Source organism: Pipra filicauda, unplaced genomic scaffold, assembly GCF_003945595.2.
Source record: "Pipra filicauda isolate LSUMZ 115617 unplaced genomic scaffold, ASM394559v2 scaffold38_size3968069_pilon, whole genome shotgun sequence".
In the NCBI taxonomy this organism is placed as follows: domain Eukaryota; kingdom Metazoa; phylum Chordata; class Aves; order Passeriformes; family Pipridae; genus Pipra; species Pipra filicauda.
The window spans coordinates 1,267,762-1,295,738 of NW_024104520.1; the positions used below are offsets into that span (position 1 = coordinate 1,267,762).

At 37.0% G+C, this 27,977-nt stretch overlaps 1 protein-coding gene across 1 annotated transcript; it reads left to right on the forward strand.

Moving 5' to 3' along the window:
- TMEM156 (transmembrane protein 156) lies at positions 1-27,972 on the forward strand. Its single transcript, XM_027746775.2, has 8 exons — positions 1-647; positions 2,033-2,358; positions 6,680-6,961; positions 8,509-8,688; positions 10,769-10,876; positions 13,962-14,066; positions 19,626-19,732; positions 26,571-27,972. The coding sequence occupies exons 2-7, from the start codon at positions 2,259-2,261 to the stop codon at positions 19,721-19,723; spliced, it is 873 nt and encodes a 290-aa protein (XP_027602576.1). The 5' UTR covers positions 1-647; positions 2,033-2,258; the 3' UTR covers positions 19,724-19,732; positions 26,571-27,972.
- The last annotated feature ends 5 nt before the right edge of the window (positions 27,973-27,977 follow it).

Here is a 27,977-nt window from a genome sequence, read left to right on the forward strand (position 1 = left end):
TGGTGCGGAGACAGCTGCTCCTCACCGCCTCACGGGCGAACACACACAGCCTCTTCTGCCCTCGTCGAACAATGCCTTACCAGGGACTGCTGCCTACCAGAGATGGAATGATTTTCCAAATTAATAGGCTGTGTGACAGCATGTAAGGGTGCACGAGGCCACTGCTGAGGCATGGTGGTGCAGGTTTGATGCAGTAATGAGATAGTTAGTTCTTGCTTTGTTTAATTCTGCATGGAAATATGGCCTGTGTGGCTGTGTGCTTTGCCTGTCTGCCAGTTCTCAGTCTGACTGGCTTTAAATGATTAATTTGAACTAAACTTGACTAAAGGATAGGGTTTTCAAAGGTACCAGTTGTTCCAGCTGTGTAAAAATTATTAGCTAGGTGGAGAGTAGCGTACCCCAAGGAATCTGTTTTCCAGGTCTGTTTGTGGCCAGGCCACACATGCTGAACTGCCTGAGGATAGCAGTGTCTAAAACTTAAGGTGTCCCTGGGGAACATGCAGACAGGTCACATCTGGGCCCTCTGAACTCAGAAATGAAACTAAAATGTGCCATCACAGTAGCCCTAAAGTAGATATTCCCCATCTGTACTGCAGAGTTCTTGGAAGCCTTCTTCTATAGAATCTAAACCTCAACATATTCCACAGGTTAATACTTTATCAGCCTGAACTTGGGTCGGATCCTATAGGGCAATTTCTATTTTGACCTTGGGCACTACCAACAGCGATGACAGTCTGACTACATCAGAAAGGGACAGATACTTGACATAGTCTTCCTGCTGTTTTCCAGTATTTTCTACACTCCTTCTGGGCAGATAGGATGGGTGAACACCACGCAACCTTGAAAACAGGAAAATATAAATTGATACAGAAGATACTTAAGGGGCAAAAACAAAGTAGAGCTAATTTGCTAATGGATGACATAAATTGTGTAGTGTTTTACTTTTTAAATTCGTATCTATGATTTTTTGTATCCTGTTACTTCTGTTCCACCATACTGTCAAAAAATCAGTTCATTTTGCTTTGGTTTCATTGCTTTCATTGCATAAAAGCGATGTATTTAAAATATCATATTAACAAACTTCTATTCCCCGCAGCTTCATTAAGTCTCTTTCCATAGAATGAATACTTCTGCCTGCCTTACTCATCTTCTGAGATAACTAGATGACAAGAAGAGTGTTTCAATTTTTTAGAGCACCTCTTATTTTAATTTCAACAGCATTGCTTTGTTTGGGTAGTACTCAATATTTAATGGGTTGTAGGAAAAATACACATCAGAAGACAACTTTCTGAATTAATAAAATCCTTTATATTTTATATACTCAATATTTGAGTCAAAATTTGAGGGTTTTTTTACATATGCATTATTCAGAGTACTTTTATTCAGAACATTTCAGAAATGTTCTTTGCAGTCTCATCTGCAAGAAGAATTTATGGAATATCATGGTGATTGTCAAAATGAAATACTTCACTTTTTTAACTCGAAAGTTGAGTTGAAAAATTGTGATTACAATGTATAGAAATAGCAATGGCTCTATCCAGTCTTCTTGTGGTGTAATGAATAGTAAAATACACACTGAAGACACTTGACAGATTGGCAACACATCTGTTATCTTTTAAGAGTACAGCAGCAATGATAATATGAACAACTCATTTCATTGTACCTAGCCCATCACTTATTGCCAGATCAGAAATTTTAGATTGTAATGACCAAATGGATAGTCTATTAAAGTCTCAAAGATCTTGTATTACATAACATTATCTTCCCCCTAGCCCCAATGCATATGTATATAAATAAAACAATGAAATATCCATATCTGACTCATGTGGTTCTGACTCATTTTTATAATGAGGGTCTGATTCATTTTTTTAAAATCTTCTTGGTCAAATGAGAACAAAATTCCTCCCCAAAGATAATTAATTTACTGTTTAGAAGGTATATGAAAGTGGCTATTAGGGGGTTCTTAAAACAAAACTACCCCAAATGTATAGAATCATTTCCATGCATGATTTTTCTCTTATTTTCATTGTAGTCCGTGCATTTTATCTTCAGTATATTCAGTTGAATCATCCCCATCTATGCCAACGTAAGAGCAAAATGTGGCTTTCTGCAGCTTAATGCAACAAGAAGTAAAAAGGAAAGTCATAATAAGAAAAGGAAACAAATAGATGTTATTTTGCATAAAGTCTGCACTAAGTTAAAAGCTAAAACAGGAAGGAAGTTGCCACCACTGTGCTAGATGGTAGCGCTTCAGTGACATGTGCTTGCTTTTGAGAAAACCAGCAATCTTCAAATTAGTATTAGGAATAATTACCGTGTTTATATTGTGTTTACCGGAATTTTTCAAAATACATGAAGGTGAGTGATCAGCTTTTATTTATTCTGAAGACTTATTTATTCTGAAGTCTGATTTCAGTTGAAATGTTGAGACGTGCTTTCCTAAAACTGATAGTTAGGATGCTGCACTCATATGGACTTTGAAAAAGATATAGACTCTTTTTATGAGATTTTTAATAAACACAGTTAATTATATGTGACAATTTGAAAGGAGTTTGTCATTCACTTACAGACTCTGCAAAATTTTTGTTAAGTATTTCTATGCAACTGTATTTTTGCTACCTTCATCATGAAGAGGGTAGTTAAATTGCTTATGTCCTTTTATACCAGGTACCTATGTCTTAAAAAAAAACTTTAAAAAAGTTTTTATACTTAAATGCCTATAAACCTTTGTACAATTACTATCCGGTAATGAGATGCTGTCTGTGAAAGAGATATGCAGTGGTAACCTGACAAAAAATAGAGTGCAATAGGTGTAGCAGCAGTGCAAATCTTTTAGCACAAATGTCAAATACACCCTAAGGGCTGATACTGGACATGGGATGAATGCAAAATACACGTGTGTAAGTTATGCATTGAGTGCTTTCTTAAAAATCCATAAATAAATTAATATTAAAATAGTTTTGTCAGATCCCTTCCTAAGTAAGCATTTGAATAGATAAATGTTATAATAAAAAGCATCCCTTTGACAAATGTTTTGTTTTCTCGGGCATCATGAAATAATTTATTTATGAAACATAATTTTCTGAAAATACTTAGTATCAAAATATATCCAGATTAGGTTACTTATATTTGTTCTATTTTCAGTAACCACAAAGAATAAACATGCCAGTAATTAGAATATCATGTATGGACTTTTATAATTGATAAATGAACAAACTTGGTAAGCTGTCAGAAGTTTTGAATAGCATAACATTGATAAATCACTTTAAGATATTGGAATAATTAATGTTTTACCTCCATTCAGAAGCAATCAAAGTATTTGCTAAAACAGACTACACAAATAAACAATGACATGACTATTACTAGAAGAAAACATTAACCTTACTGTCAAACATCAAAGCTTTTTCCATAGTAATTTTCCTAGATTGCACTTATTGGAGATGCTTTATGCTGCAATAGTGTGATCGCTGCTGTTCTGATATCTACATAAAATCTTAATCGCAGCATGTCTAAAATAAGATTGTGAAGTATATGAGCAGAATAGAATTATATTTGGAGCAGTATATAATTATATTTGGGAAATGAGAATTATTACTGTATTTTGGATATTTTAAAAACTCTGTGACTATATAACAGACTGGGTAACGATGTTTGAATTACATGAGAAAGTAAATATGTTGAATGATTTATTAACAAATTCTAAGGATTTTGGGTCTCCGGTTCATTGGAAACTGGTTTTATTTCAGATTTTGTGACAAACCTAATATGTAGAGAATTTTTGTTAGATGTTTCAAATTGCTGGTTACTCCATAAGGCTTCAGCAGACAGAGTTGTTGCAAATCTTTGAGATATGAAATACAGTCACTGGATCTTCCTCTGTGAGTGGTTCCTAAATTAGTGGCAGAGACTTCCTAAGTACTGGATGTTTTATCCCAGGGGAAGTTCCAGCCTTTATTTTCATTCTGGAGAGGGAATAAAAACGGAAATTTCTCATTAGACAAAAATTTAGGGGGAAATCAATTTGCAAAAAACAAACTTTAAAAAATTTATCAAAAGAATACATTTCAGCATTGCCAGAAGTGAAATGTTTCCTTTATATTTGTAAAGCAACCCACTTGTTTGGTTGCAAGTCATTGAACCTTTGAACTACATTGCTTTAGGGCAGAAGGTGGTCGTTTTGGAGTCTGGTGCTTTCAATCCCAGACCTGTCCCCTGGGTCCAGCTAATTGATGGAGTGTATCTTCTTTCATCTATCCATTGTGTATTCCCCAGCTTGTACTGTAGGCCTTGTATCTCTACAATATTATGTAATGACTATAGTTTCCATGAGGAAATTATCAAAATGCAACTGTATATACTGCTGCATTTATTCAAAATCAGATCAAATGAAAAAGAGTCAAACCAACCTTAAGTGAAATATTTGGGATTTTCTTAAGGGGAAGCAAGTTTTTTACAAATTCCAATCTTCCCTGTGAATAATTTCATTTTAATGGAATTGGATTTTCTATGGAAAAACACCCTGTAAATAGAGGCTTAGTCAAAGAATTTGATAATCACAGAACTTCCTAACATTAAGCATGCAGATTGCAGGTCTTTCAATATAAAGCACTTTCCTAAAGGTACTTTGCATGGTTTTATCTCAGCAATCCTCTTAACTCTTCAGGCTGCCTGCATTCAGATTTCACAAACCCCTTTCCATATTTCTAATTATGTTTACACTTGGGAGAGTACTTCCCAGTCCTGAGGTAAGGAGCAAGCCTCCTATGGGTATGGCTCTCTGTCTGCCATATGATCCACTGGGAAAGTCTAGTCTTGTTGTAGTGTTTCTTAACAGTGCTCAACAATATAGATCCCTCCTTAGAAAGGCCACAGTCCTGTGACTTGGAAAAAAAACCAACTTTACCTATGCTAGATCATAATTTGATTGGCTTTCTCAGTAGAGATCTTTCAAGAAGATGGTAAGCACCTTTCCTAACACAACAGCATTCAAAGTTTTTCCACTCAGGTGACATGCCTTTTCCACACCTACAACATGGCTCACAGGCAGCCCTGGAGCCTGTTTAGCCATGTGTGAAGTTCAAGGTGGATTTCACAGTGCTGAACATAGATTGCTGTTACAGCCCTGTCAGCAGATTCTCAAGTCCACATACAGGTTTCTTGGTGAAAAGGGTATATTAGGGAATTATGATTAGTTGTCCTTAGAAGCTGTAGCAGTGGTTTTGGACTGGTTGCCCAGGTGCACACAGGGCTTACCGTGAGAGCGGAGTAAGCATTCAATTTCTCCTCCTGGCTCATCTCCATAGAGAAATTCTACACAAAACATCCCCTTCAGCTGGAAGAATTTGACCTCAGGAGGCTGCTCCATGCCAGGTTGTGTGGATCAGATTGTAAGCATTTCGAGGAATATGTTTTTTCTTGCCTCAGGGAAAGATCAAACCTTAAGTTTTGTCTGACATTTTTCCTTTTTTATCAAAATTAACTTTTTCTTTCCTGCATAGGACGTGTGTTTTACATTTCAATTTATTATGGTTTTATAAGGAGTTTATGACTTTCTCATAATAGTGTTAGTAAAGTGAAGATAATTGGCTTTGGCATTGGACTTTCGACTTTATTTCTGTATCCTGTCTGAAAATCCTGACTGAACTGTTTCTGAGGTCAGCCTGCTGCTCTGCAAGCACGGGTGGCCTGTTGAAGCTGTCAGATTGCAACTGAGCACTGGAGCAATTAAAAGCTATCTTTTGCTCTCTATACATAAAGACTTATGAACATATTACTCCAGTTGCTCATAATGGGAGTTCGATGCAAAATTTCCTCTTCATACAGACACAAGGGTACTACTAGAATTGGAAACACAGCTACAAAACTGTAGGTTAGTGCTACATCAACTCTGGGAAGTGGTTATTTGTATTTATAATACATGTTTCATGTTGGGGTCACAGAAGTTTTTTATTCTTATTTTTTTTTATACTGAAAAAATAGTTCAAAGTTAACACAAGTAAAAATTTGCATGAAAAAGTTCTACTTTTATGTGGAAGACAGAATGACACTCATTAATAATTAACTCTGTGGTTTTTGCTGCTTGCCAGAACTGCATTAATGTACTCTAGCTACAGTACTTTCATGCTGAAATTTCACTATGAATACCAAACCTAATAGTCATAATTAAGATTTCTGTTTGTTGACTGAACATAAGTGAATGTGAAGGGTGTGGGTGGAGGGTTCAGCAGCATTTCTGTGTATTTTCACTGTGTGGTTTCAATGTCATTTGGAAAGAAAGTTTTCATAGCTACTTTAGAACATAATTGTACTGGAGATTTGCAACTGCACAGTTCTAGGGCTATGTTCCCCTTCCAAACATATGTGCTTTCATCTTCTTTTCAAGTACAATCAAATTGGAGCAGCTTTGAAATGTGTCTAGACACCACTGCAAATTCAAGTTACTATTACAAGAGATTTCTTGCAATTCAGCAAATAAAATCCAGCATTTAGGTTCTAGGAAGACATTGTGCGTGCTTTCTCTTAAAAATGATGCATTCAATGTGCTGCCATAATCCTCAAGAAAAAAAGTGCATTTCAAGGTAAGATGGTTGAAGGATTCATTACATGGCATTTCAATGTACATATTTGTCCATATGTCCTCTATGACTGTCTTGCTGATACAGTACTCTTTCTTTTACAGCTAACACTGTAATTGTGTCATGCATGGATACCTGTTCATCGAATAACACCACTTTTCCCCTTTGCACTTTTAAGAATTCTTGCAAAAGAGCAGTGCAACAAAGAAGAGAAAACCAGAATATTTTGCTGAAGGCCATTATAAATAATTCTGATTTCCAAAATATTCCATGTATTTGCCAGTCCTCCGGGAGGGAACAACAGTCCCATACTAAACACACAGAGTGTGAATCCAAGAGGGATGTGAACGCTGATCATCAAGGATCAGGGTCAGTAGCTAAAAAAAGTAAGTGATTGAAGAGAAATACTTAATTTTGAAGCAGTTAATTACAAAATAAAAGACATGTTTTTACTTGGTAGTTAAAAGAAAGTGGTTCTCTATGGTCTTTGCAAATCTATGAACAATGTCTTTTTTTAGCTTGTTTTTGCATGACTAGAAAATGCAGGTTTTATGCCAGATTCGCAGTAGCATTTGTTCCTGGCTGTCAGTGAAGGATGTCTGTAGCAAAATGTTGATTTCTTTCCTTTGAAGATCTTGGATAAAACAGGGTGAGGGGGGGTGTTATTTCATTCTCTTTAGGGGGCTTTCTATTAGTCTGGAAGGCAGGTGCTGTGAGAAGAGTGCCTTAGCCAGCAGCCACCTGGAATATTTCTGTTGTAAATTCGACCTCTGCCCTCTGGCTTTTATGAACACTCTTATAACCCCAATTTTGTTCTTTTAATCTTGCTAAATTTTCTGATATATTTAATTTATTTTTAAGGAATTGTACTTTATGATAATTTTTCATGCTGAATTTACTTTTAAATGTCATTGTGGAACTCTATCTGTAGATTGCTGGTATCGTGAAGATAGGCGTGAGAAAGTATCTGAAGAACTAATTCAGTTGGTAACTATTCAGATGGCAGCAATATAAGAAATAACCATTTTTGGGTTTGTAGTCTATGATATCCACAACTGTGCAGTATCAGAAATGGCCATGCTTGTTTTATAAAAAGCAGCACTGAATAAGGAATGGCACAGCAGTACAGAGAAGAGTTCAGCAACATCCACATCTTTTCAGAGTAGTAGCAGCACATTCCTTCTGTGCCATATACACTTGCAAATATCTGGAAACTTTAAGGGGAGAGGATACTTCTGTATTTTGCTTTTCTAAAATTGTCAGCAACAGGGGCAATTGACCAAGTCCTGAATATAAGAAATGTAGTTATTTTCCAACAGCAAAATGTTCTTATTACAAAATAGCAGTCTTAACAAGTATGGAATACAAAAAGTTATATGTAGACAAACTGTTGGCAGTTATACCTGTACAACTCAACACTTTTTACAATATCTCTCACCTGTTTCTTGTTAACATAGCGCAAGTCTCACAGCTTGTGTAGTTTGAAGTGAAACAAGGACCTTCTGCAACTGATAGGAGACAGACTGTGTACACTTCATTGTGTGGCTTTTACTGGGGTTTTATTTTTTTCATAGCCTGATTTTTGCCTGTTACCTTTGACAACTGACAGAACCAACAAAAACCTGAAAACCTCTGAAGCTGATAGTAAAGCAAGAAAGGGGCTATAAATTGCAGGGGAAATGCTATTTGTGTAGGTAATCAATGCTCTTCAGATCTGCTCAGTATCCATTTGTCCTTTTTGTAGCCAATAATGTAAAAACCAACTATATGTTTTTGCAAATTAGACAGAAAACTTACTGTTCTTGAGAGTTGTCTCTTGGTCTACCACTTGTTGTAAAACAGTTTTGTTTTAATTTTTAATTCCAAAAGCAAAACCTTGAAGTGAAAACAGAAGATGTTGCTTACTTTTATAAATATTTTAATTTCTCTACAGTTTCCAATAAAGAAGTAGAGCATAATACTTATTACCTGATGATAATACACATCAACAATTCTATAGTCGGAGGAGGAAATGCAGCCAAAGAACACCTAAATCATTCTTGTCTAATGGCAATGATGGAAGACCAAAATGACTGTATGAATATTTCACTGCAACTGAAGTCTTATGTGGAATGTAAGTTACAACAGAGAATCACAATGGAAATCAAACCAGAAACAATCTTGAAAAAGAGAAACAAATCTTGCAAAAAATATCTAGTAGGTAGTTCTCTGCTTTCAGCAATCATTTGAAAGTATTTAAATATTTCAGAAGAAGAGAATACTATTTTGATTATCCCTTAGTAAAAGACCATCGTTAGTAGACAACTAACAGTTTTGATAGTGATCTAAAGCAGATTTAGTTGTGGCCTTCTTTTTTTTCTAAAAGCAATACAGCAATGTAAATGTCTGTACATTGTCTTTTGCTTAGCAGCAACAGACTCAGAAATTACACGTGTGAAAAAACCTGGAATTAGATTTTTCCATTCCTTGGTAATGGCATAACCCTGTTGTGTTGGAGGTAAATTTAAAAATCCCTGTTAACTTCAGTGGTAGAAGGATCAGGAGACAGGTTTGACTTTTCTTAGTGTAGTACTGCAATATCCTACTGTACAGCCTCACTACAGTGTGCTTAAAAGATAAATGTTCAGCTGAACTAGGCTTAGTTTTCCCTGAGGACAGCCTGCAGTGTTTATATTTCTCTTTGTGCTGCAGGAGTTTTTTAACGGATTGCCTGACTATGGTCACAACTTCCATTCTGTCTATATGCAACACTTGTCATTTGGAAATTGCTGAATTATGACATTAATTTGCTTTTGTACGGCAAATGCATTTTATGCTGCACCTTTGTTGGAAAAAAATACGTGTTTTGGCATTGGCTTAACCTATGTTAAGTAAGTCCAGGTAAAATCCTAGAGAAGAAAGGGCAGCTTAGGGCTGATTTTTTAAAAAAATAATTAGGTCTAGCTAGGAAAGGAGCATAATTTGTAACTTGCCCTGCTAACTTGTGTTAGTACTTTGAGCTAACCACCCTTTGCTAATGCTGATTTACTGAGGTAGTAGTTATCTCAAATTAGCAATAGATATTAACAACACACCTTTTTTTTTTTTTTTCTCTTTACCTCAAAACAAAGCTCAGGGCTTTTACTGAGGAGGACTGATACACAAGTCATTACAAGTCACTACAAGATGGGGTAGGATGCTCTGTTTGAAAGGAGCCTAAATTACTGTATAAAAGATATTTTTAGTTCTGAATTAGGAGGGATGATCTGTGCCTCAGAGAGCCATGGGGTTATTGGCACTTATCACATGAGCTCTCAAGGGAGAAGATACTTCAGGGAAGATGGAGGTCTAATTATACTATTCTAAGTCAAGGAAAGGGAAACAGTGGTTTGGCTACAGTCTGTAATTAATTTTTTTATGAGTCTGAGTAACATATTTGTTTTTTAAAATAGTTATTTGACAGTGCTAAGGTATGCATTGAAATGCAGCTGCCAAAATAGTTTGAAAGGTCTTTCAAACAATCAGAGAGGAAAGTTCCCCACATCCTTTCTTTGTCCTATATAGTTCTGGCTTGTACTTGTTACTGAACTAATTCCCTGCAGAATGTGGGTGCATTTCTACAGCAGCTGTTGTCCAAAAGAGCAGCCTACCTCCTGCACCCAGTCCCATGGGATTGTCCCCCAAGGCAGTTTTAGTTAAAAGAACTCCCCAGAGAGCTCCTGTAGGTGGCATTTCCTCACTTTTTTATAGGAAAATTCCTATAGAATATGTTCTATATAAGGTAGAATCTAATCTTCTCCTATATATGAAGATAGACCAGGAAGTTGAAAATGCCAGTACTGGACAGTGAACCAATTCCTTCTGTGCTCCATCCAGATAGAGGAGACATGTTCTACCCTTGTTCTACCTTAAATAAAAATGTTGATCTTTGAAGCATTTTCTTCCTGGCTGAGTTGAAAAGTTTTCATTCACTTAGCTACCTGTAACTATTTCAGCTGTGGGGAGATAAATATAGGTGAAAATTAAGCTAAATTCTAGATAGGAAATTTAATTTCAAAAACCAAAGAAGGCTGAAAGAAAAAGGCATAATCTCTTTTGTTTTGTTTTGTTTTGTTTTTATCTATGGGGATAGACATGATCCAAAACCCTACCAAAATAGAATGTTCTGCTTTTCTCTGCTGCTTAATTTTATCTCTTCTATGTTTTGTGGACAGATCCAATGTGTATGACGAAGATCATTTGGCTCACTATGATTCCAGTAGTTTTTGTGCTTACTATTTCAACTGTCATCTACAAAATAATCCAAGAAAATAAAAACATCTGTAAGTAAAAAAAAGTTAATCTGCAATTACAAAACTGTTGTTTAGTACTGTAGTTCAGACACTGATATTTTAATTGTCAGATGGTAGAAGCTTCTTAGAGAGGGACTGAAGTACTTGGATGACTGACAGTATCACCTCTCACCTCTGAATTGTGGATGCAAATTCAACCTTGTTGATGGTGAATGAACTGTGGGGTTTTTGACAGATGCTTGGTGGCCTATGCTGCATAGTGATATGTACTTCTGGTTTCACACTGATTTCAGTAGATGAAACAATTACAGCTGAACTTTGTGGAAGGTTTTAAGCAGAAATGTCAATGACCAATATAAGCAGATTGAAATACCCTTTTTTTCTTACTGAAGATGATTCATCTAGGTCATGTTCAAGAAAAATTACAGGACTGATAGGAGGAGATATGCACTCAGCTGTCTGTCCTAAAAACTGGCTGTCTAAATTCATTGGTGGTATAATCCACTACAGGTCAACCAAGCTGTTTCTTCTTAACCCCAGAGCTGAATTAATCCCGGATAAGATTTTTTCTCTTTGCTATTATTTCAGCAAAGAAAACATTGCTGTGATTTGTGAACCAGTACTATTGACTATTCCAAGTGATTAGAACTTTGCTCTGAAAGAACTTGCCCCAAGTTCAGAGACTGAAATGATTGTTTCTGCATTATGCCTTCACCAGTCAAGACAGGTTCTTCCTATGTAATTCACTTGTGATACAGGCTGAAATCAGATTTATGGTGTTTTTTCTAGCAATTGAGGAAATCAAGAACAAAAGTGTAGGAGTACCCTGAGCTTGAGACTTTTGAGCAATCAAGTCCTCTGCAAAAAAAGCAATGCGGAAAATGGACCACTTGTCGGCTGCTGGTCCTTGTTTTTCTTCCCAAGTCAGAGGGAGGTGGTACAAGGAGCACACTCCCTTTCGTCTGTATGAAAAGAATATTACTTAACCTGTTACTTGAGAGAATAGTGCTTGGGTGCTTTCACAGCAATTTCCTGAGACTTTCTGCCTGCATCAGCCCTGAGTGGGCAGAACACTTCCAGACAACCAGCATTTAGTTGCTATTATCAGGCTCATGTCCATTCCCCTTGTAGTTCAGAAGTGCTGAGTGGAGACTCTGGTCACAGGAATAATAAAAAATGATAAGCCATATCCATTTCCCTCACCATCCTGACGTATCCACAGGCAGTTTTGTAACAAAAGAGCAATAGGAGTATAGCTTTAATCATAACTGAACAGAATGAAGTAGAGTTCCCCCCCCCCAAATGTTTCTGTGACTTTTTTTCATAATGTAAATACTTTATGCATATATTTTTAATGAATAAGCAAAATAGTTGATTGAAATGTCAAATTTGTGTCCCCCTACCCCAATTCAAGAAACTCCTTACCAGATTATCTTGGTTAAAATACATGATCTTTTACTTATTGTTAGAACCAAATTCTGAGACCTATTTTATGTATAAAAAACCCCCACAAAGTGTAAATTAGGTCTTTATAAGCGGGCTATTAAGTGCTCTAATTTAAAAGACTTATATTTGTAATCTGAAAGCTACTTATAAATGTCACTTCTAGGATTTTCTATGCTTTGAGTCATAACATCTTATTTTTGATGAACAACTGTAAGTACTGATGATTAATTCTTTAATACCTTTATTCTTAAACATCAGTTGTCTATTAAATGCATGTTTTTTAGCATCATCATGGACACAAGCAGGGAGGAAAAGATGCCTTTTGAGGCTTCTAATTACTGATTTGCTTCTAGAATATTTCTGTTAATTGTTGAAAAGTGTTTTATGAATTAAATTTATAATATATAACGTAATAAACAACATCGACATGTTACTGATGAAAAGAAAAGCACATAAAGTCAGATTTAAAGGCTATATTCCTGATGTGTATATATCACAATATATAATTTTAACTGAACCTTTAATTGCAAGTCTACGTACTGCTTTTTTTCGGTAGTGCTCAAAGAATACAGAAGAACATTACTGTGTTCCTGAAACAGCTGCTATGAATTTTTCCATAATTCGTTGTCATAATTATTAGTTGTAATTCAGTTAGTAGTTTTTCTCTTAATTTCTAAGCACCACCAAAAGCTGTTAAGATATATGGCATTATTCATTTCCTCTTGAGACCTTGCAAGACATTCTGATAGGCAGACACTTAGACTCTCTGAAACATTAAGTTATTTTCATGAGTGAATAAAATAAAATATCCAAATAAACTTACTGGAGGTTACAAATGATCCATGAGAAAGGCCCTAGATTAGAAATTAGTTGTTTTGCCTTTTCCCTTCCTCCCTTGTCTCACAAACGCTTCCAGAGCTTCCTTTGACATTAACTGTTACAGTGTATGCTTAGGGCTTCAGCATTTTAGATCTCCACTGGCTATTCATAAGAAAATCATGACCTAAATAATTCTAATTTAATGAACTTCTTAGTGTTCTCAAAGGAAAAAGATAAAAATAAATTCTGTTATGTAGAACTAAAGCGAGCCTGTCACCAGAAGCTGGCTGAGCTTCTGGACTGCAGTCACTGTAGAACAGGGGTGACCATAAGAGCTGCACAATTATCTGAAATAAGCGCACCAAGACCAAGCGTTCAGAGAGCAGCAGAATGATGGAAAGACTGAGGAGTTTATGAACTGGGTGCTGAGGAACAGTCAGAGGTGTTCAACCCAGCTCTATCTTTGTGAGTGGTGTGGAGCTTGCTCTCAAACTGGGCTTCCCAAGATGAACACCCCACACTTGCAAATAGTTTGTCAGCTCTCTAGGATGCCAGTGCACTCCATCCTTGCTATCCCACTGTCAGCACTGTGAGTCCAAACCTGCACTGGAACGTGTGCTTTTTTGATATCCTTCCAAAATTTGTTCAAGGTACACAGTATAGAAAAACGCAAGGAATAATTTGAAAGGGAAAATATAAATCATCTGGCCCTTAGTTTTCCTTATCCTCTTATTTCAACATCTTCCTGATTTTTTTAATACCTTCCAAGGTGTTCAACAGTTTAAGGATAAGAGGTTTACCAGCTTTCCTTCTAATCTGTGCTGCGACTAACACATTTTGTTTAAAACAGATTATAAACACAGAGTAGCAATATCAGTTTCTACTATTCTAAGAAGAAAGAGTACCAGACATTCAAGAAGAACCATATCTGCTACTAAAATTCATCCTTATCCTGGTAAGTAACATAAAAATAAAAGAAACCACTTAAAAAATCTTGAGGCCTGAGAAGGTCAAGAAAGATTTTTTAAGTCTTTCCTGTCAAGAAATGCTTCAGGTTTGTTTCAGAGTTACCTTGGTCCTACACAGATTTTGTCTGGCTTATGTTATGGAAATATTGTTGTATGATAAAGAAATAATTCTGACAATAAATCTGTAAGAAGACTTACATATATCATATGGGAATGCTTCTCCCAGTCTTCCCAGAGTGTTGCATTAATGACTTTGAGGTTTTTAACTCCTTTTAATTTTTGATCATGTTATGTGCCAGGTTTGTTTGGCAGCTGAGTGCTTTGTGTGTGTATGAAAAGTATAGAGAGATGTACACGTGTGTATGTATGCTCCATGTGTTTATGATTCTTGATAAAATCTGCTACCAAAGCATGGAATGTAACAGGACTCAAAAAATGGCTCTGCTGGCACTTTGTAGCCTATTTCTAGGATAAAATTCCCACAAAGTACAATTTTCGTGTTTCAGATAGGAAAAAAATTGTGGTCTTCCGAGACTGTAGTATGTTTTAGCAGAGATAAATTAAATGGTGTGGATAAACTCAAAGTTTTGATTCTAGAAGTTATGGTTTGGTAACAAATCTCCATGTAAGTTACAATTAGCAGCTACAGCTGTGTTACTGACACGGCTAAAAGACGCTTTAATAAATTTCATGGCTTCTGGTTTCATGAAGGGAGATATATCTTTAAAAATATTAACATGAACATATAGAATAATAGCTATAAATGGCAAACTAACCTCCCTCCAAAAGAAGAAAAATACAAAGCCAGCAAATAAAAAAAATGATTTTAAATTTGGCTAGGCTTGAGTACTTCACTATTTGTCTTGTTAGTTCTTCAGGAGTAAGAGGAGATGCAATAATTTCTCTCTACAACTCTGTATTTCATGGCATTTCAATTTTACCTAGAAAAGGGTGAATAGCTCCTTGTCTGTCTGAACTCTCCTGTGAGTACAATTTATGCTCCTTGCTCTTGCAGCACTGGCTACCTCTGAGATATATTTATGAGCTCATTATTTTCATCCAGCAGGAAAGGAATTACTTTTCTGACATCTATTGTCTTGACTAGCTTAACTAATACCATACCTGTTTTATCAGCATGTTCACAATGGCATTTTTAGTGTTGTATATCCAAAGGCATTTCTGATGTGGAGTTTTATGGAAATTCAGATCTAGTTTTACTAGATTTTACTGAAGATAATAGGAATTCCTTATTGGTCTGTCATTCTCACTTCTATGTGACTTCCACTTCAATCTATCTGTGTAACACAGAAAGATGTTTAATTGCATGAATTGCTGTAATAAGATTATTTTAATACAAAATTCCTTGATTTCACACACCATAATTTCAGTCAATCCAATCAATTTCACAGTTTATACCAATGTAATTTAAAGTGGAGTCAAATCCATATGAAGAGTTTATTCTTTCCACAATTGCTAAGTTTAAGATTTGCTACGGTGATAATGGATTATAAATAGCTATAGATGCCTTTGTTCACAGCCCTTGATGATATTTTCACTATCATTAGTGCATAGCTTGCAATCTTGAAACAATACATTGAGATCCACTGAAGACAGTTTCCAGCCACCCTGGAAACACAGTAATGAGTACTTGAGAGGATGTGACTGTATATCATACAGATGAAAAGATGTATAGGTACTACTGAAAGGTTATTCAAAGTTCAGAAAACTGTAAGGGATGAAAAAGAACGAAACCTATATTTTGAGAATCAGAGTCAATTCCTAGGTAGCTCAGAAAATTAGTGTCTTGATGTCACTTCGGTTCTACATAAAGATAATTTACAGCACGGATGCCTGTTATGTGAAACTGTTAGTGGCTTTATGTTCAGGAATTATTGTCATCAAGTCCAGCAGCCAGAGGAAAGGGGAAAAATGCTCTCTAGGGTAGGATTAAAGTTACAAAACTTCCAAATTAGTGGTGCTACAAGGGTGTAAGCACATATAGGGAGGACAGGGTGCTTTAAAGCATTCTGGTCATAAATGTTGTCTAAACATTGTGCTGTTAAGGCAAAAAAGAACACATTACAGTGTGGGCTGTATAAAGCAGGTTTTCTAGACTCTGGATCTGGTCCTGCCATTGTATTTATGTGTAATAGTCCCTTGAATGGTATGAACTGACAGAACAGAGTTGCCCTTAAATGCAGCCACAAGAGAAGGGAAAGACTAGAGGGGGCTTTTTTATTTAGTGCAAGAAGTAAGTATTTTTTAAGTGGCTAATCTGTATTTCCAGACATAGAATAATTTTGTATCAATGGGACTTGATAGTAACATGTGGAAACACACGGAAAATAACTCACAGAAGGAATGTCACTTCCTTGCTTTGTGTTCGCTACAGAGAATCTTAGTGAGATTCCCACATAAGAGACTTTTATTGCAAGAATTTCTTTAAGAAACTTTCTTAAACTGAAGAGGCAGTAGAAGAGATTTTAGAACAGTGTAATAAATTAATAATAGCAATCAGAAGGACTAGAAAGTAACCCCCAGAGTGTTTTAAAAGAATTTAGATAGAAACTGCTGAATTATCATTGCAGCTTACTGCTTAAATCAGCCTCAGTTGCACATAAAGGGAAGGCAGTTATACTTACCCTGCTGTTATTCCTTTTCCTTAGCTCATTTTCCCTATGCCACTTTAGTACCATTACTATGTTTAGTACTACTAACTGATTATGTACAGCTGTTCTCATATAGCTGTATCTTAAAAAAAAATCAGTCTGGGGGCATGGTACAGAATTGCTTGTTGGGAGCAGGCCAGTGTGTGTGAACTGTTTGCTACTTTATATAAAAAAAACCCAAACAACAAGTTGCATAGGAATCAGATTGTATAAATCAGGGCATTCAATACCTAAGCTGAATCTGCCCAGCAGGGTCTGGAAGTTTCATTAATATCACTAATGAGTTATACTTAAGTGGGAGTTTATATTACTAGAATTCTACCGCTATAAATTTGCATTTAGACTTTCTTTTCCTAGAGTAAGAATGGCATTCCTTGTTTATTTTTCTCCTATTTTGAAAGTGACATAAGGTGTGTTGGAATTCTATACTAGAATTGGACCATGCAGAGAGGGAATCATATGGTTAATATCTTGTTATTACTGTACAGTCTCTGTGGGCAACCTTAGTTCAAGCATAATGCCTTGTTCTACATTTCTCAAACAGATATATTCTCATTTACAGTGATACTCCATTGGCTCATGGAGCCACAATTTTGTTTATTACATTTTAGGATACAAATACAGGATTCCTTGTCTCACACTACTGGCTCACAGTAATACAAAGTTAATTTTCATAGATGATAATTTTATAAATCATCCTGAAAGAAGGACATCGCAGTATCACGATGACAACTGGGACTCAGAGAATAAAACCTCAGGGTTTCTGGCCTGCAATTGTTTCCTGACTGTTCAGACTTTTTGACATTCATAGCATTTGATATAAGTGGGCTTGACAGCTGTAATTTGCACATAAGAAACAACAAGACAAATTTCCTCTTGGTCATTTGAATTCCTGTATTGTTTTCTGTGCTACACTATTACAATAATAGTTCCTCTCCTACATGATTAGAGGAAATAGGGGAAATTCTGCTGTCTCTCTGATGTGTTGCTACAGCTTCAGGTTAGTTGACAGGTTCGAACTAGAAGCAAATGCTGACTCAGTAGTGTCAGGGCTGGAATCTCAGTGAGTTCAGATTCACTCCTCCTTGTATTCTGCAACACATTTTCTTTTTAATGAAGAGAACAGGCAAGATACATCTTTTACAGCAGCACATATATGCAAAGCCAAGAAAGGAGAAATTTGTTTAATCTTGGCCAATGGAAGTATCAGCGACTTCATTCTGATTCCTCTCGGTTCCTGACATAACTGAAAAGTTGTTTTTTCCTCTGCAAGTGAAATGAATAATGTTGGGAAAAGCAAAGCTTGTCATAGTATTCAATATTTAGCAGAGACTTAGATGTTTCTGAGATGCAACATTTCCAGAGAAAAGTGCAAAGCCTTATTATCACTTTGGGGCTTTTTCATTATTCAGATAAAAAGGAGGATAAAATCTGTAGGATGCAGGTAACTTTCAGGAGCTTTTTAAAGCCCCTGAATGCTTTCCATAGAGCACTGATGCACAAGAGGCCTTTTTTCTGCTTGATTTGCATGCATGTAGAACACTGTTACACACAGGCACTGAAGGGAATATTAGCCTATCTTCACATTCTCTCCAGGTTCATCCTGGAGGTGAAACAAGACACATTGTTATTTTTTTAAAACTACCCCAGTTTTATTTTGACTTTGCTTTTCATATTCAGTTGCTTAATTGCAAAGATCCAAACTCTACTTTTTGATTGCATTTGTAAAGAGAGAAGCCCAAATGATACAGTCAGTGGAGAAGGGAAGTAGCTAAATATAAGTAGCACAGTTTATCCTCCTGGTATCAACTCAGTAGAAATCCATTTGTAAGCTTACAGAAGTAATGGATGGTCAGGGACAGGATGGACCTGGAGGTAAAATATTGTTTTTGTTCTACAGTAGTTCTTTGACAAATGCACTGGATCAACAATGCTGCATTATTTGCCTGACAATGCTATTTCTGCATTTCCTTATCTGTATCACAGCAAGATATCAGGATCGGTGTTATCAGCGTGCTAAAGGCATCACCACATCTTTCCGGTTTCTGAGGTTCATGTTGTCATCTTTGTTAACAACATGGTGATACACAGTATCTCCCCCTGTGTGTATGACAAGTGAGCTGAGGCCACACCATGTCTGCCTGAGTGGCAATCTGTGCTGCCCTTGAGTGAAAATTAATCAGGAAGTTCACACTCTAAATTTCAGTTGTTTCTGCTTAACTGGCCAAATGTAGGGTTTTGTATTTTGGGGGACTCATATCAGAACCTGAGGGAATGGCCTGAAGTTGTGTCAGGCAAGGTTTAGGTTGGATATTAGAAAAAGGTTCTTCCCCCAGAGGATGGAACAGGCACTGGAACAGGCTCTCCAGGGAAGTGGTCACAGCACCAAGCCTGACAGAGTTCCTGAAGCATTTGGATGATACTCTCAGGCACATGGTGTGACTCTTGGGGATGGTCCTGTGCAGGGCTAAGAGTTGGACTTGATGATCCTTGTGGGTCCCTTCCAACTCAGCACATTTTGTGATTCTGTGAACTCCAAATCTGCATGCTTTTGGATTTTCACTATTCAGTAAATTTCAGGAGCAATTTATTTGCCTACCTTCAAGCTGCTTCCCAGGAAGACTTAGGATCAGCATGCTGTAGTCCTACTGGTATTAAGAAGAAGTTAAATACAAAACATGGTTAGTACTTTCAGGAGTTTCTGACATGTATCTGTGTCTCTGGGCACTGAAATCTCACTGAAAATCTCTTTGTACATCTCTGTCTTATGTTCAGATATGTCTCAATTATTTTCAAACTTGCATATTCAAGTTCAACACTCTTCAGATGTACTTGCTGTTTTATAATATGGATAAAAATTATTTTAACTTTCAATAGTGAAAACTAGCAAACAACAGATTCCCCTTACTGCACAAACCACAAAGATACTGCCTGTAATTCCTGAACAAGAGCATTGTCATGCGGATCAACTCTAGATTTAGAAGGTAAGTAAACATCTTACAACTCTGATTACTCTGTTTTGCCTTGTATTTTTGGAAGTAATAGTAGGCAATATCTGCTCAAAATAAATTTCTACTTTGTCTAGCCAAGTATATGAGATGAAAAACTGGATAATGTGTTTTGTAAGATGTAGGTGGCAGGAAAAGAGAATCAATTTTCCTTCTGCTACCAAAAGTGATCTATCATCAAATGTGTTAGCCCATTAAACCCTGTGTGTCCCTGCAGGTCCTGGTGCAAATTCTGACACTTTTTTTCTGGTGTAAAGTATTGTGTCCTACACTTCAGCAATGTACTGACATTTGTTTCTGACAAGGGCAGAGGGAAAAAAGCAATTTGCAAATGATCTCTGAAGAAAATCCCATATTTTAAATACATAGCTTGCTGATGAAATTCCCCAAACTAAAGAAATCGATCACTCTGATGTTCTCACACCAGTCAGAAGGAATGACAAGAAGATAGTTTCCACTTGGAACTAAAACTAGTCTCCCACTTCTAACTTTCTCCAGGCCTTGTGCTCCAGTAATTGTTTCAGGAAGTCCAGATATAAGGAAATAATCTGGAAAGAAATGTGCACTAAGAGGTATCTCTTCCTGAAAATACTTGTAATGTCTAGAAACAGAACAGATGCTACTTGAATAAGTAATATAGACAAGGTTATGCTACTTGAACAGATGATATTACTGTGTGTGGTAATTTTTTAGGTTCAAAGCTTAAGGAGGCTCCTTCTTTACCTTTGTTTAAATTGGATGGAATTTTATATTGAAAACTCAATATTACGTCATGCTATCTTTTTATTGTGTTAAAAATAATTGATCTACTGAAGAGCAGTTTGAATTTTTTGCTTCATGTTGAACCATGAAGATGAAATTGTACGTTGAGAGTAGAGCTAAAGAATAAATTTTTCAACAGCGTTGCTGACAGAAGATGAGGTACCTCCATAACAAATTAAAAACTGAGCTAGATAATTTTTTGGTGTTTGAGTGAGTCTGGCTGGGTCATAGGATGGTGTACTACATTAATTAAAAATACTGACCACTTTTTAAGTGGTTGCCATCCATAGATCTTATGAGGACTTACAGAGATGAGAAGTTGTTATTATTACTGTTCTAAAACGAGAATATCAGGAGGCACAATGAGATAACATGACTTGGGAAGTCTGTGAACATAACTGAGAGCAGCTCTCAGATCATCTGAGTTCAGCTGTTTGCCATTTGGACTCAGCTTCCCAGTGAGCAGGCGTTTTGCAGGGTTCCTGTAGGGTAGCTTCTTCCTTTTCTCAGAGACTCCTCCCAGCCATTTCAGTTCTAGACCATTTTTTTTTACTGATATTTGTCAACTGTCTCTCTTTATCTTCCCATATCCCTGTCTGCTATGTACCTGCCCACCTTAATTATTTTTTTGTGAGAAGATTTACTCTCGGGTTAAAAATAAGACATTTCCTAGGTTGTAATAGGATGCGTCACTAGGGGGGTGCTCACCTGTATTCAGTGCCTTCATTTATACAGTATTATGGCTGATCACTAGTGTGCTTTGTCCACCCAGGACGTCGCGTTCACCAAAACTCATCTTTTAGAAGCTGGGAAAGAAGTCATGGCCCATTCCCATGCAAATTTAATTTTTGTGTTGCTAGACATGGGAGTAAATGTTGGGATGACCTTTTGCTTTCATTAAGTGTTAAGTATTAAAGGGTAGAAAGAAGAGATGGAACAACTTTTCAGATATTTGATTGCTTTATGAGACAATATATGAGATCTGGGACACTTTGGGATTAATCAATCCCTTTCCTTAATCTCTGGGTGAGTGACTGAAAGAAGATTAGGTGTTTTGAGAAACCCCAAAAGCCTTATTCAATGCTGCACTGTACAGAAGCAGCCTTGCTTTCCAGGTCATAACTCAGTCTTCCTGTCAGAGGGACAGCTGGCAGTGAGGTGAAAGCTGGATGTGATCTGTGGGAATAATGCTGAGTACATGGAATTGTAGTGTTACATGACATTGTGTGAAAATATTATTAAAGGATGTGGCTGCAGAGGCAGGAACTTAGATCTAGATCTTGCCTTTCATGATGTTAGGTTTTGAATACATTTCTCAAAGGCATACTGTCTCAGAGCTAAACACTCTGTGAAAATAATCAAAAGTGCTTTCTGCTTTAGCTTTGCTTCACTTCCTCCAAAAAACCACTTCTCCCTTCCTTTGATAAGGTCAGATTCAGCTCATTACTACTTGTGTCTGTGGGTGGCTCAGTGGCTACCAATGCTGCAGCTACTGAAAAGCTTGCTAGCAAGAAGTGCTTTTGGTTACCAAGGCTGGGGAAGGAGATTTTCTCATGAGTGCTGGGTTTGTCTCTATAAAGTCTCTACAATGCTGCTAAAGACTAGTTTGCTCAACAAGGAGGAGCTGGCTGTGCTACAAGTGCTGCACATGAACAGCTGAGCCCTGAGACTGAAAAATGCCAAAATGATTAAGTTCCAGAATTGACAAAGACAGTTTTAGACTACATCGACTTGATAAAACCTGTTTTTCTTCCAGAGAAGGAGGTGGGATGGAGATAAGAAGTATGTATCAGGAGCTTCTTGATCAAAAAGGATCATCTTTGTATCACACTGACTGCTGCTCCCCTGAAGCACATGCATTTCAGACCACTGATACAAGAGCCTCCTCAAATAAGGAAGGGTTCTAGCCAGAGCTAGAAATCTGAGTGAGCTCCTGGGATAGTGCCAATCTCACCCTTCCCTGCTTCAAATCTGGCTTCTGTCTAGTTGGTAAGAGTTACCTCCATGCATGCCCTGGATCGAATAGGCAAGACAGGGACAGGCAAACCACTTTTGAGCTACACTTTTCCTCATTTCCAGCCAGCTGAAGCTGCACTAAGAAAAAGCATTAACTACAGCACAGCATTTGATTCTCTGTCAGGAGGCTGCCTACACAGCAGCTGTGGTAGTTGTAACAGCAGCATGAGAAGGAGGAAATGAAAAAGCAAGGATCACTCTGATCACCATCATTATTGCTACTGAGCTGGAGAACCTGCTGATGGCCTCAGCAGTGGCCCTTAACCCAACACATCGAAAGCTGAAAGGCTGAACGACATTATTTTTGGCCACAGGAATGGTCAGGGGAGACTGATTTGCATATTATTTGCTCATTGCTGAAGTTTGCAACAGGGAAGTATTCCTCTTGTTAGTGGATTGGGAGAGATACCTATAATCAATTACACATTGCAACTTTCTGCTGTGTTTTTCTTTTCATGCCAGAAAAAGACATGTTTCTTTCTATAAGTGTATTTTAAAGTCTTTAAGACAATACTGTTGATCATAAAATACACTGATAAACATATGACCATACACATGTGGCCATGTTTATAAATATACTTATACCCCATGTGTCTGTGTGTATCTATATATCTGTGTGCATGCACAGAAATGCACACACATGCTTCATTATTTACTATCACGCTGACAGCTAATTCAGTTAATAAAAAATGCACAACTTCTGCACTTGTGCCTTTGCCAAAGGAGAATCTCTTCAGCATAGGTTACTTAATCTCTGTGTATTTTCACAGTAACTATTATTTTTACATTTGAGTGCCTGTTTAAGGGGAAGCAGCACTGTATTGTCTGAATCAAAAGCAGCATTAATGGATTTCATGAATGACTAGGGACAGAACACTGTTCTGTTTGGGGAAATTAGAGACTGATACAGACCTGACAGTTTCTGGAGGAAGTGCTGCCATTTTACGAGGAAAGAAAGAAGAAAAACTAAGTGTCTTAAAGCCAACTGTTGTGGACTTCCCTTTTTTCTTTTTTTTTTCTTTTTTTTTCTTGGAAGTGCCCAGTGCTATGCTCTGACCTGATGCTAGATCAAATTCACCCAAATCAGTCGCTATTATCCCGAACATTTTATTTACTGCAATCTCTTTGACAATCAATGCCCTGAGGGAAAGATAAAACAATCTTGGTGTCCTACATCCCATTAATTCTTTTAATAAAATGGGTATACATGTTAAAGGCCGCATAAAAGATAATGAAAGTTCCACATCAGCAATTGCCAATGATTTTTAGTACACTGCCTTTTGCCATCAATGCTTTCAACTCTCTTTGTAAAGAGCTTTGAGATTCTTGAACATGTAAGGTGCTTCACATCTCTGTATTTCTTTCTGAGTGACAGTGCTGCTGTATAGTTAGATAAGACAAGTCAGCCTCCCAGTGAACATAGAATTTAAGGCAGGATCTTATCTTCAGGTGAAATGGATTATAACACTGGACCACAATGTGGATGACAGGTAGGGACGACGCACAGGGGAAGCATGTGTATGGCTGAAAAGATGAAAACCTCTTTCAAAGAAATTGTAAAATAGAAGAATTTGATGGGTCCTTTTACTCTCTTACAATCTGAGAAGCATGTAGACATGAACCCTCATGGCCACAGTAAATAACTAAGAGTATGAGAGGTTGATTCCTATCCAGCTACATTCACAGTATCATCACTGCCATTGTTTTCTAAGGAAACACTCCCCTAGCAAATTAGAAATGTGATTGTGCATATTCTAGTCTAGTGCCAGAAAAGTTCAGTGCAGATGTACCTAGGGTATTACCTGGGCTTTGGCTCAGGCCCCTGCTACCTTCTTGAAGAGGTCTTTAAATGCCATCATTGATGAACTTAGTAGCACAAACAGAAAGTGCAGCTAAAAATATTCTTCCCCTGCTTTTCCTTATGTGACTGTGACTTTACAAAAATGTTTTCATATTTTAAAGAATCTCTCTCTCATCTGTCTTCAAGCAAGACACCCACATAAACAACAGAAGATAGATATTATGCAGAGAAAACAGTGAAACTCATAAAATATTCTAGCAAAGACAAGTACTGAGTGTGCTCAGGAGTGAGAGAAAGATTACAGTTAAGCTGTTTTTCATGCAGGTGTTTGTAAAGAATAGTAGATGTGATTTTAAATTGCTAGGATCCTTCCAATTATCCTTTTGACACTGTTTCTGAAAAGCATTGCTTCAGTGCTCTGAAGTGATACTACTGGAGTTAAAGCTATCATTAAATATGGAGTGAAGCTGCTGAAGGCAGAAGTTCCTACTAATATACTGACCTACTGGGTTTGCCAGTTGGCTCTTTTTGTTAGACAATTTTTTTATACTTTCAGTAATTTCTGTAAATAACTATGATTCTATGATTAATGCCCTCATGCAGCTTTAAATTGTTTTCAGAAGTGTATGCACTCAATTACATTTGTTTTTTAATTACGTTTGTTTTTTAAGTATCATGAAAGGTAATTCCTCCTCTGTTTCTGCTTCAAGTCTTAATCTTACATTAAAATGAAAACTCCTCTCAGTACAAAAGAGCTCACAGAATCAGATTGCTGAGCACATTCCAGGGTACTTGGCACAGTTATTGGGTCCTGCATAAAATGCATGCCAGGATGTGTATCTCTCCAAAACAGACACAAAGGGCTCCAAAGGGAAGCACTCCTGCTTGCTGGCAGAACTGGACTATAAGGAGCACTGTGTAGGCTGTTTAAACCCACTGTTCCATTAGCCAGCATCAATTTTTGATGCATGGTATCCTGCCTACACTTGTCATTTTCTAGCTCACTTCAGCAGCTGCTGCCTCCAGTATGATTTCGCAGCCAAGGTACACTTCTTATCCCAGCTCTTATAATGTAAAAGAAAATGGAGACAGACGTTGTAACTGGGCCTGCAGCTACAGGAACTACCAGAATGGGTGACAAGTTAAATTTGCTTTTTCACTCAGTGTGCAAACAAGAAGTACAGAAATCCTGTGCTTACACACTGCCTCCCTCTTCTCCTCCCTCAGCATTGTATAGTTCCTTAAAAAGTAAGCTGAACTTGATTGAGATCAGAGCATTTTCATATTTATTGTTTACTTTGAATACATAGTCATTGTTTACTTTGGCTGAACACCAGGTATCTAGTGGCCCTGCGCCCAGTCCCTCCAGAGGGAAGGGGAGGGGGGAAGGGGGAAAAAGAAGGAAAAAAAACCCCTACGGAACTGAAGCTGCTAAGAAAGGGTGTTTATGTTTACACAAAGAGGGAAGATACTATAAACACTATACACACAGAGAAGAACTAAAAATAAAGATACTTCCCCACAACCGATGCTCTTCTCCCCCGAAGGAACTGCCCGACTGCTCCGCTCAGCTACCTGGAAGAGAAGGGGCCACTTGCTTCCTTCCCGTCTATTTTATATCTGAGCTGACATAACATGGTATGGAATACCTTATTGGTAAAATACACATCAAATGACCTATCCTATTTCCATTTCCTTCTCAGGGAGAGTAACAAACCCATTACACTCATCACATGTTACTCTGGGAGATGCAGGCCAAATTTCAAAAGTGTCATCGATGATTACTGAGAAGCATTTCATTTGGGAGTGTGGAAAAAGCTGCCCTCACTTCATTATTTCCAAATTTGTCCCACTGTGTATCAGTACAAAATGGGAAATGCAATTGGGCACAGAGGGGCACTTCAGCCAGGTGAATATGATAAATGCTCTCCAGGGCAGCTTTTGGCTCAGCTTCCCTGAAAGTGGGTAAGACCCAGTGCACCTCACTCAGGTTGCTGTATCATACTGTCATGGGGCAGGTACCTGAGCCACCATTCAGCTGTCCAGTATCAGTCTTAGGTCTTTCGATACAATCTGATGTGCATCGTCTATTTTGTCTGCCTCTTAGTTTCACTGTTGTTGTCTTTTGTAATAAAGAGGAGAATTCATTACTGTGAAAGCCAAAATTACAACATTTGAGATAAATTAGGAAAGACCTAACTAACCTCCTCTTTTTTCTGATACTGTTTTCTTTAGTTTCAGGTATTGCCATACAAAATACCATCACTATTGGATGAAAGAAGATGCATTGTACACCACAGAAGCAAGCATCTCCATTTCCAGTTTGAGGAGCTATGTTATCCATCTTTTCATAGGAATGCCAATTAAGCACTTTAGTTGAGAAGCTCCATTTTGACCATCACTGGAACTCTTTGGTATTAAGAAAATATGAATGATGGACAAATACGTTTTGCTGCAGAAACTACTTCAGTAGGAGATTATAGATTTCACATCTACTTTCAGTTCTTTCAGGATTCCTACTTAATTATATGATTGTGAGATAACCCTTGCAATAATTACTTTCTTCCATCAGAGAAGAAATTTATTTTATATATTCCAAAGGATAAGAAAGTCTGTTTAAAGTTAGGATTTATCCTCCACTTTCATGAAATGAGCACAATTTTCAACCTATTTAATGCTCTAGATAAGTAAAATGTTTAAAAGATACAACTTCTTGCTTTTGAGAAAGGTGACCAAAGTATCATAAAAGGAAAGAACTCTGCAGTAAACATGTTCATTTCCACATGAACATGTTTAATTCCTGCAGTAAACCAGGAAGATCATCATAAGTCGTGCAGTGTCTTAGTGGATAAAGAAAAAAATGTGGAAAAATACTTATTTGGCTTCAAACCACAAAATCTTTATTATTGGTTTTTCAATAACTCATTAAGACACTAAATGGGTTTGTACTTTTTGAGAAATTGTATTTCTATGTTTTGTACTAGCTTAGTTCATTAGCATTCAACTTTTCCTTACTTTCCATTTATTACTGCTCCTCTGAGTGTAATGGAGCAGTTTGAGATGAGCAGGGTCCCAAACTCCTTTGGCGCTAACACATGATTTGTGGGTACAGATTAGCCATCAATTACTAGGCAGAGACAGAAATTGCAGAGCCAGGACTTCAGATTCCCTTGTGCTAAATCCATCAGGATGAACAGATTGCAAACTGCCCATTGCAAACATGATAGGCAGCAATTTAGCGTCATGTTAATACTTCATAACCTCCATCCCTTACATTTACAGAGCTTTTCCCTCCTGAAGCTTTCTGAAATTGCATTCTCCAGTCTGGACCAAGCAGTTCAGACTGAATACAAATAATTGTGAACATTAACTTCTGAATGATGTCAGGGCATATGGAATTTTTTATATTAGCTGCATAAGTCTGAAGGACTTGTTCCTATTGTTTGTTACCATCTTATAAAAAAAAAAAAAAAGAGAAAAATACTGACTTTCTTGATTTGGGGTATTTTTTTATTGTTTATCTGTGGTAATAAAGCTTTTCAGAAATTGATTTTTTTAATACAGTCTATAAAATAAACCTCTCACAATTTTTTCTGTTTTTTTTTTCTTCTTACTATAGAGAGCAACTTACAGATGAAGAGA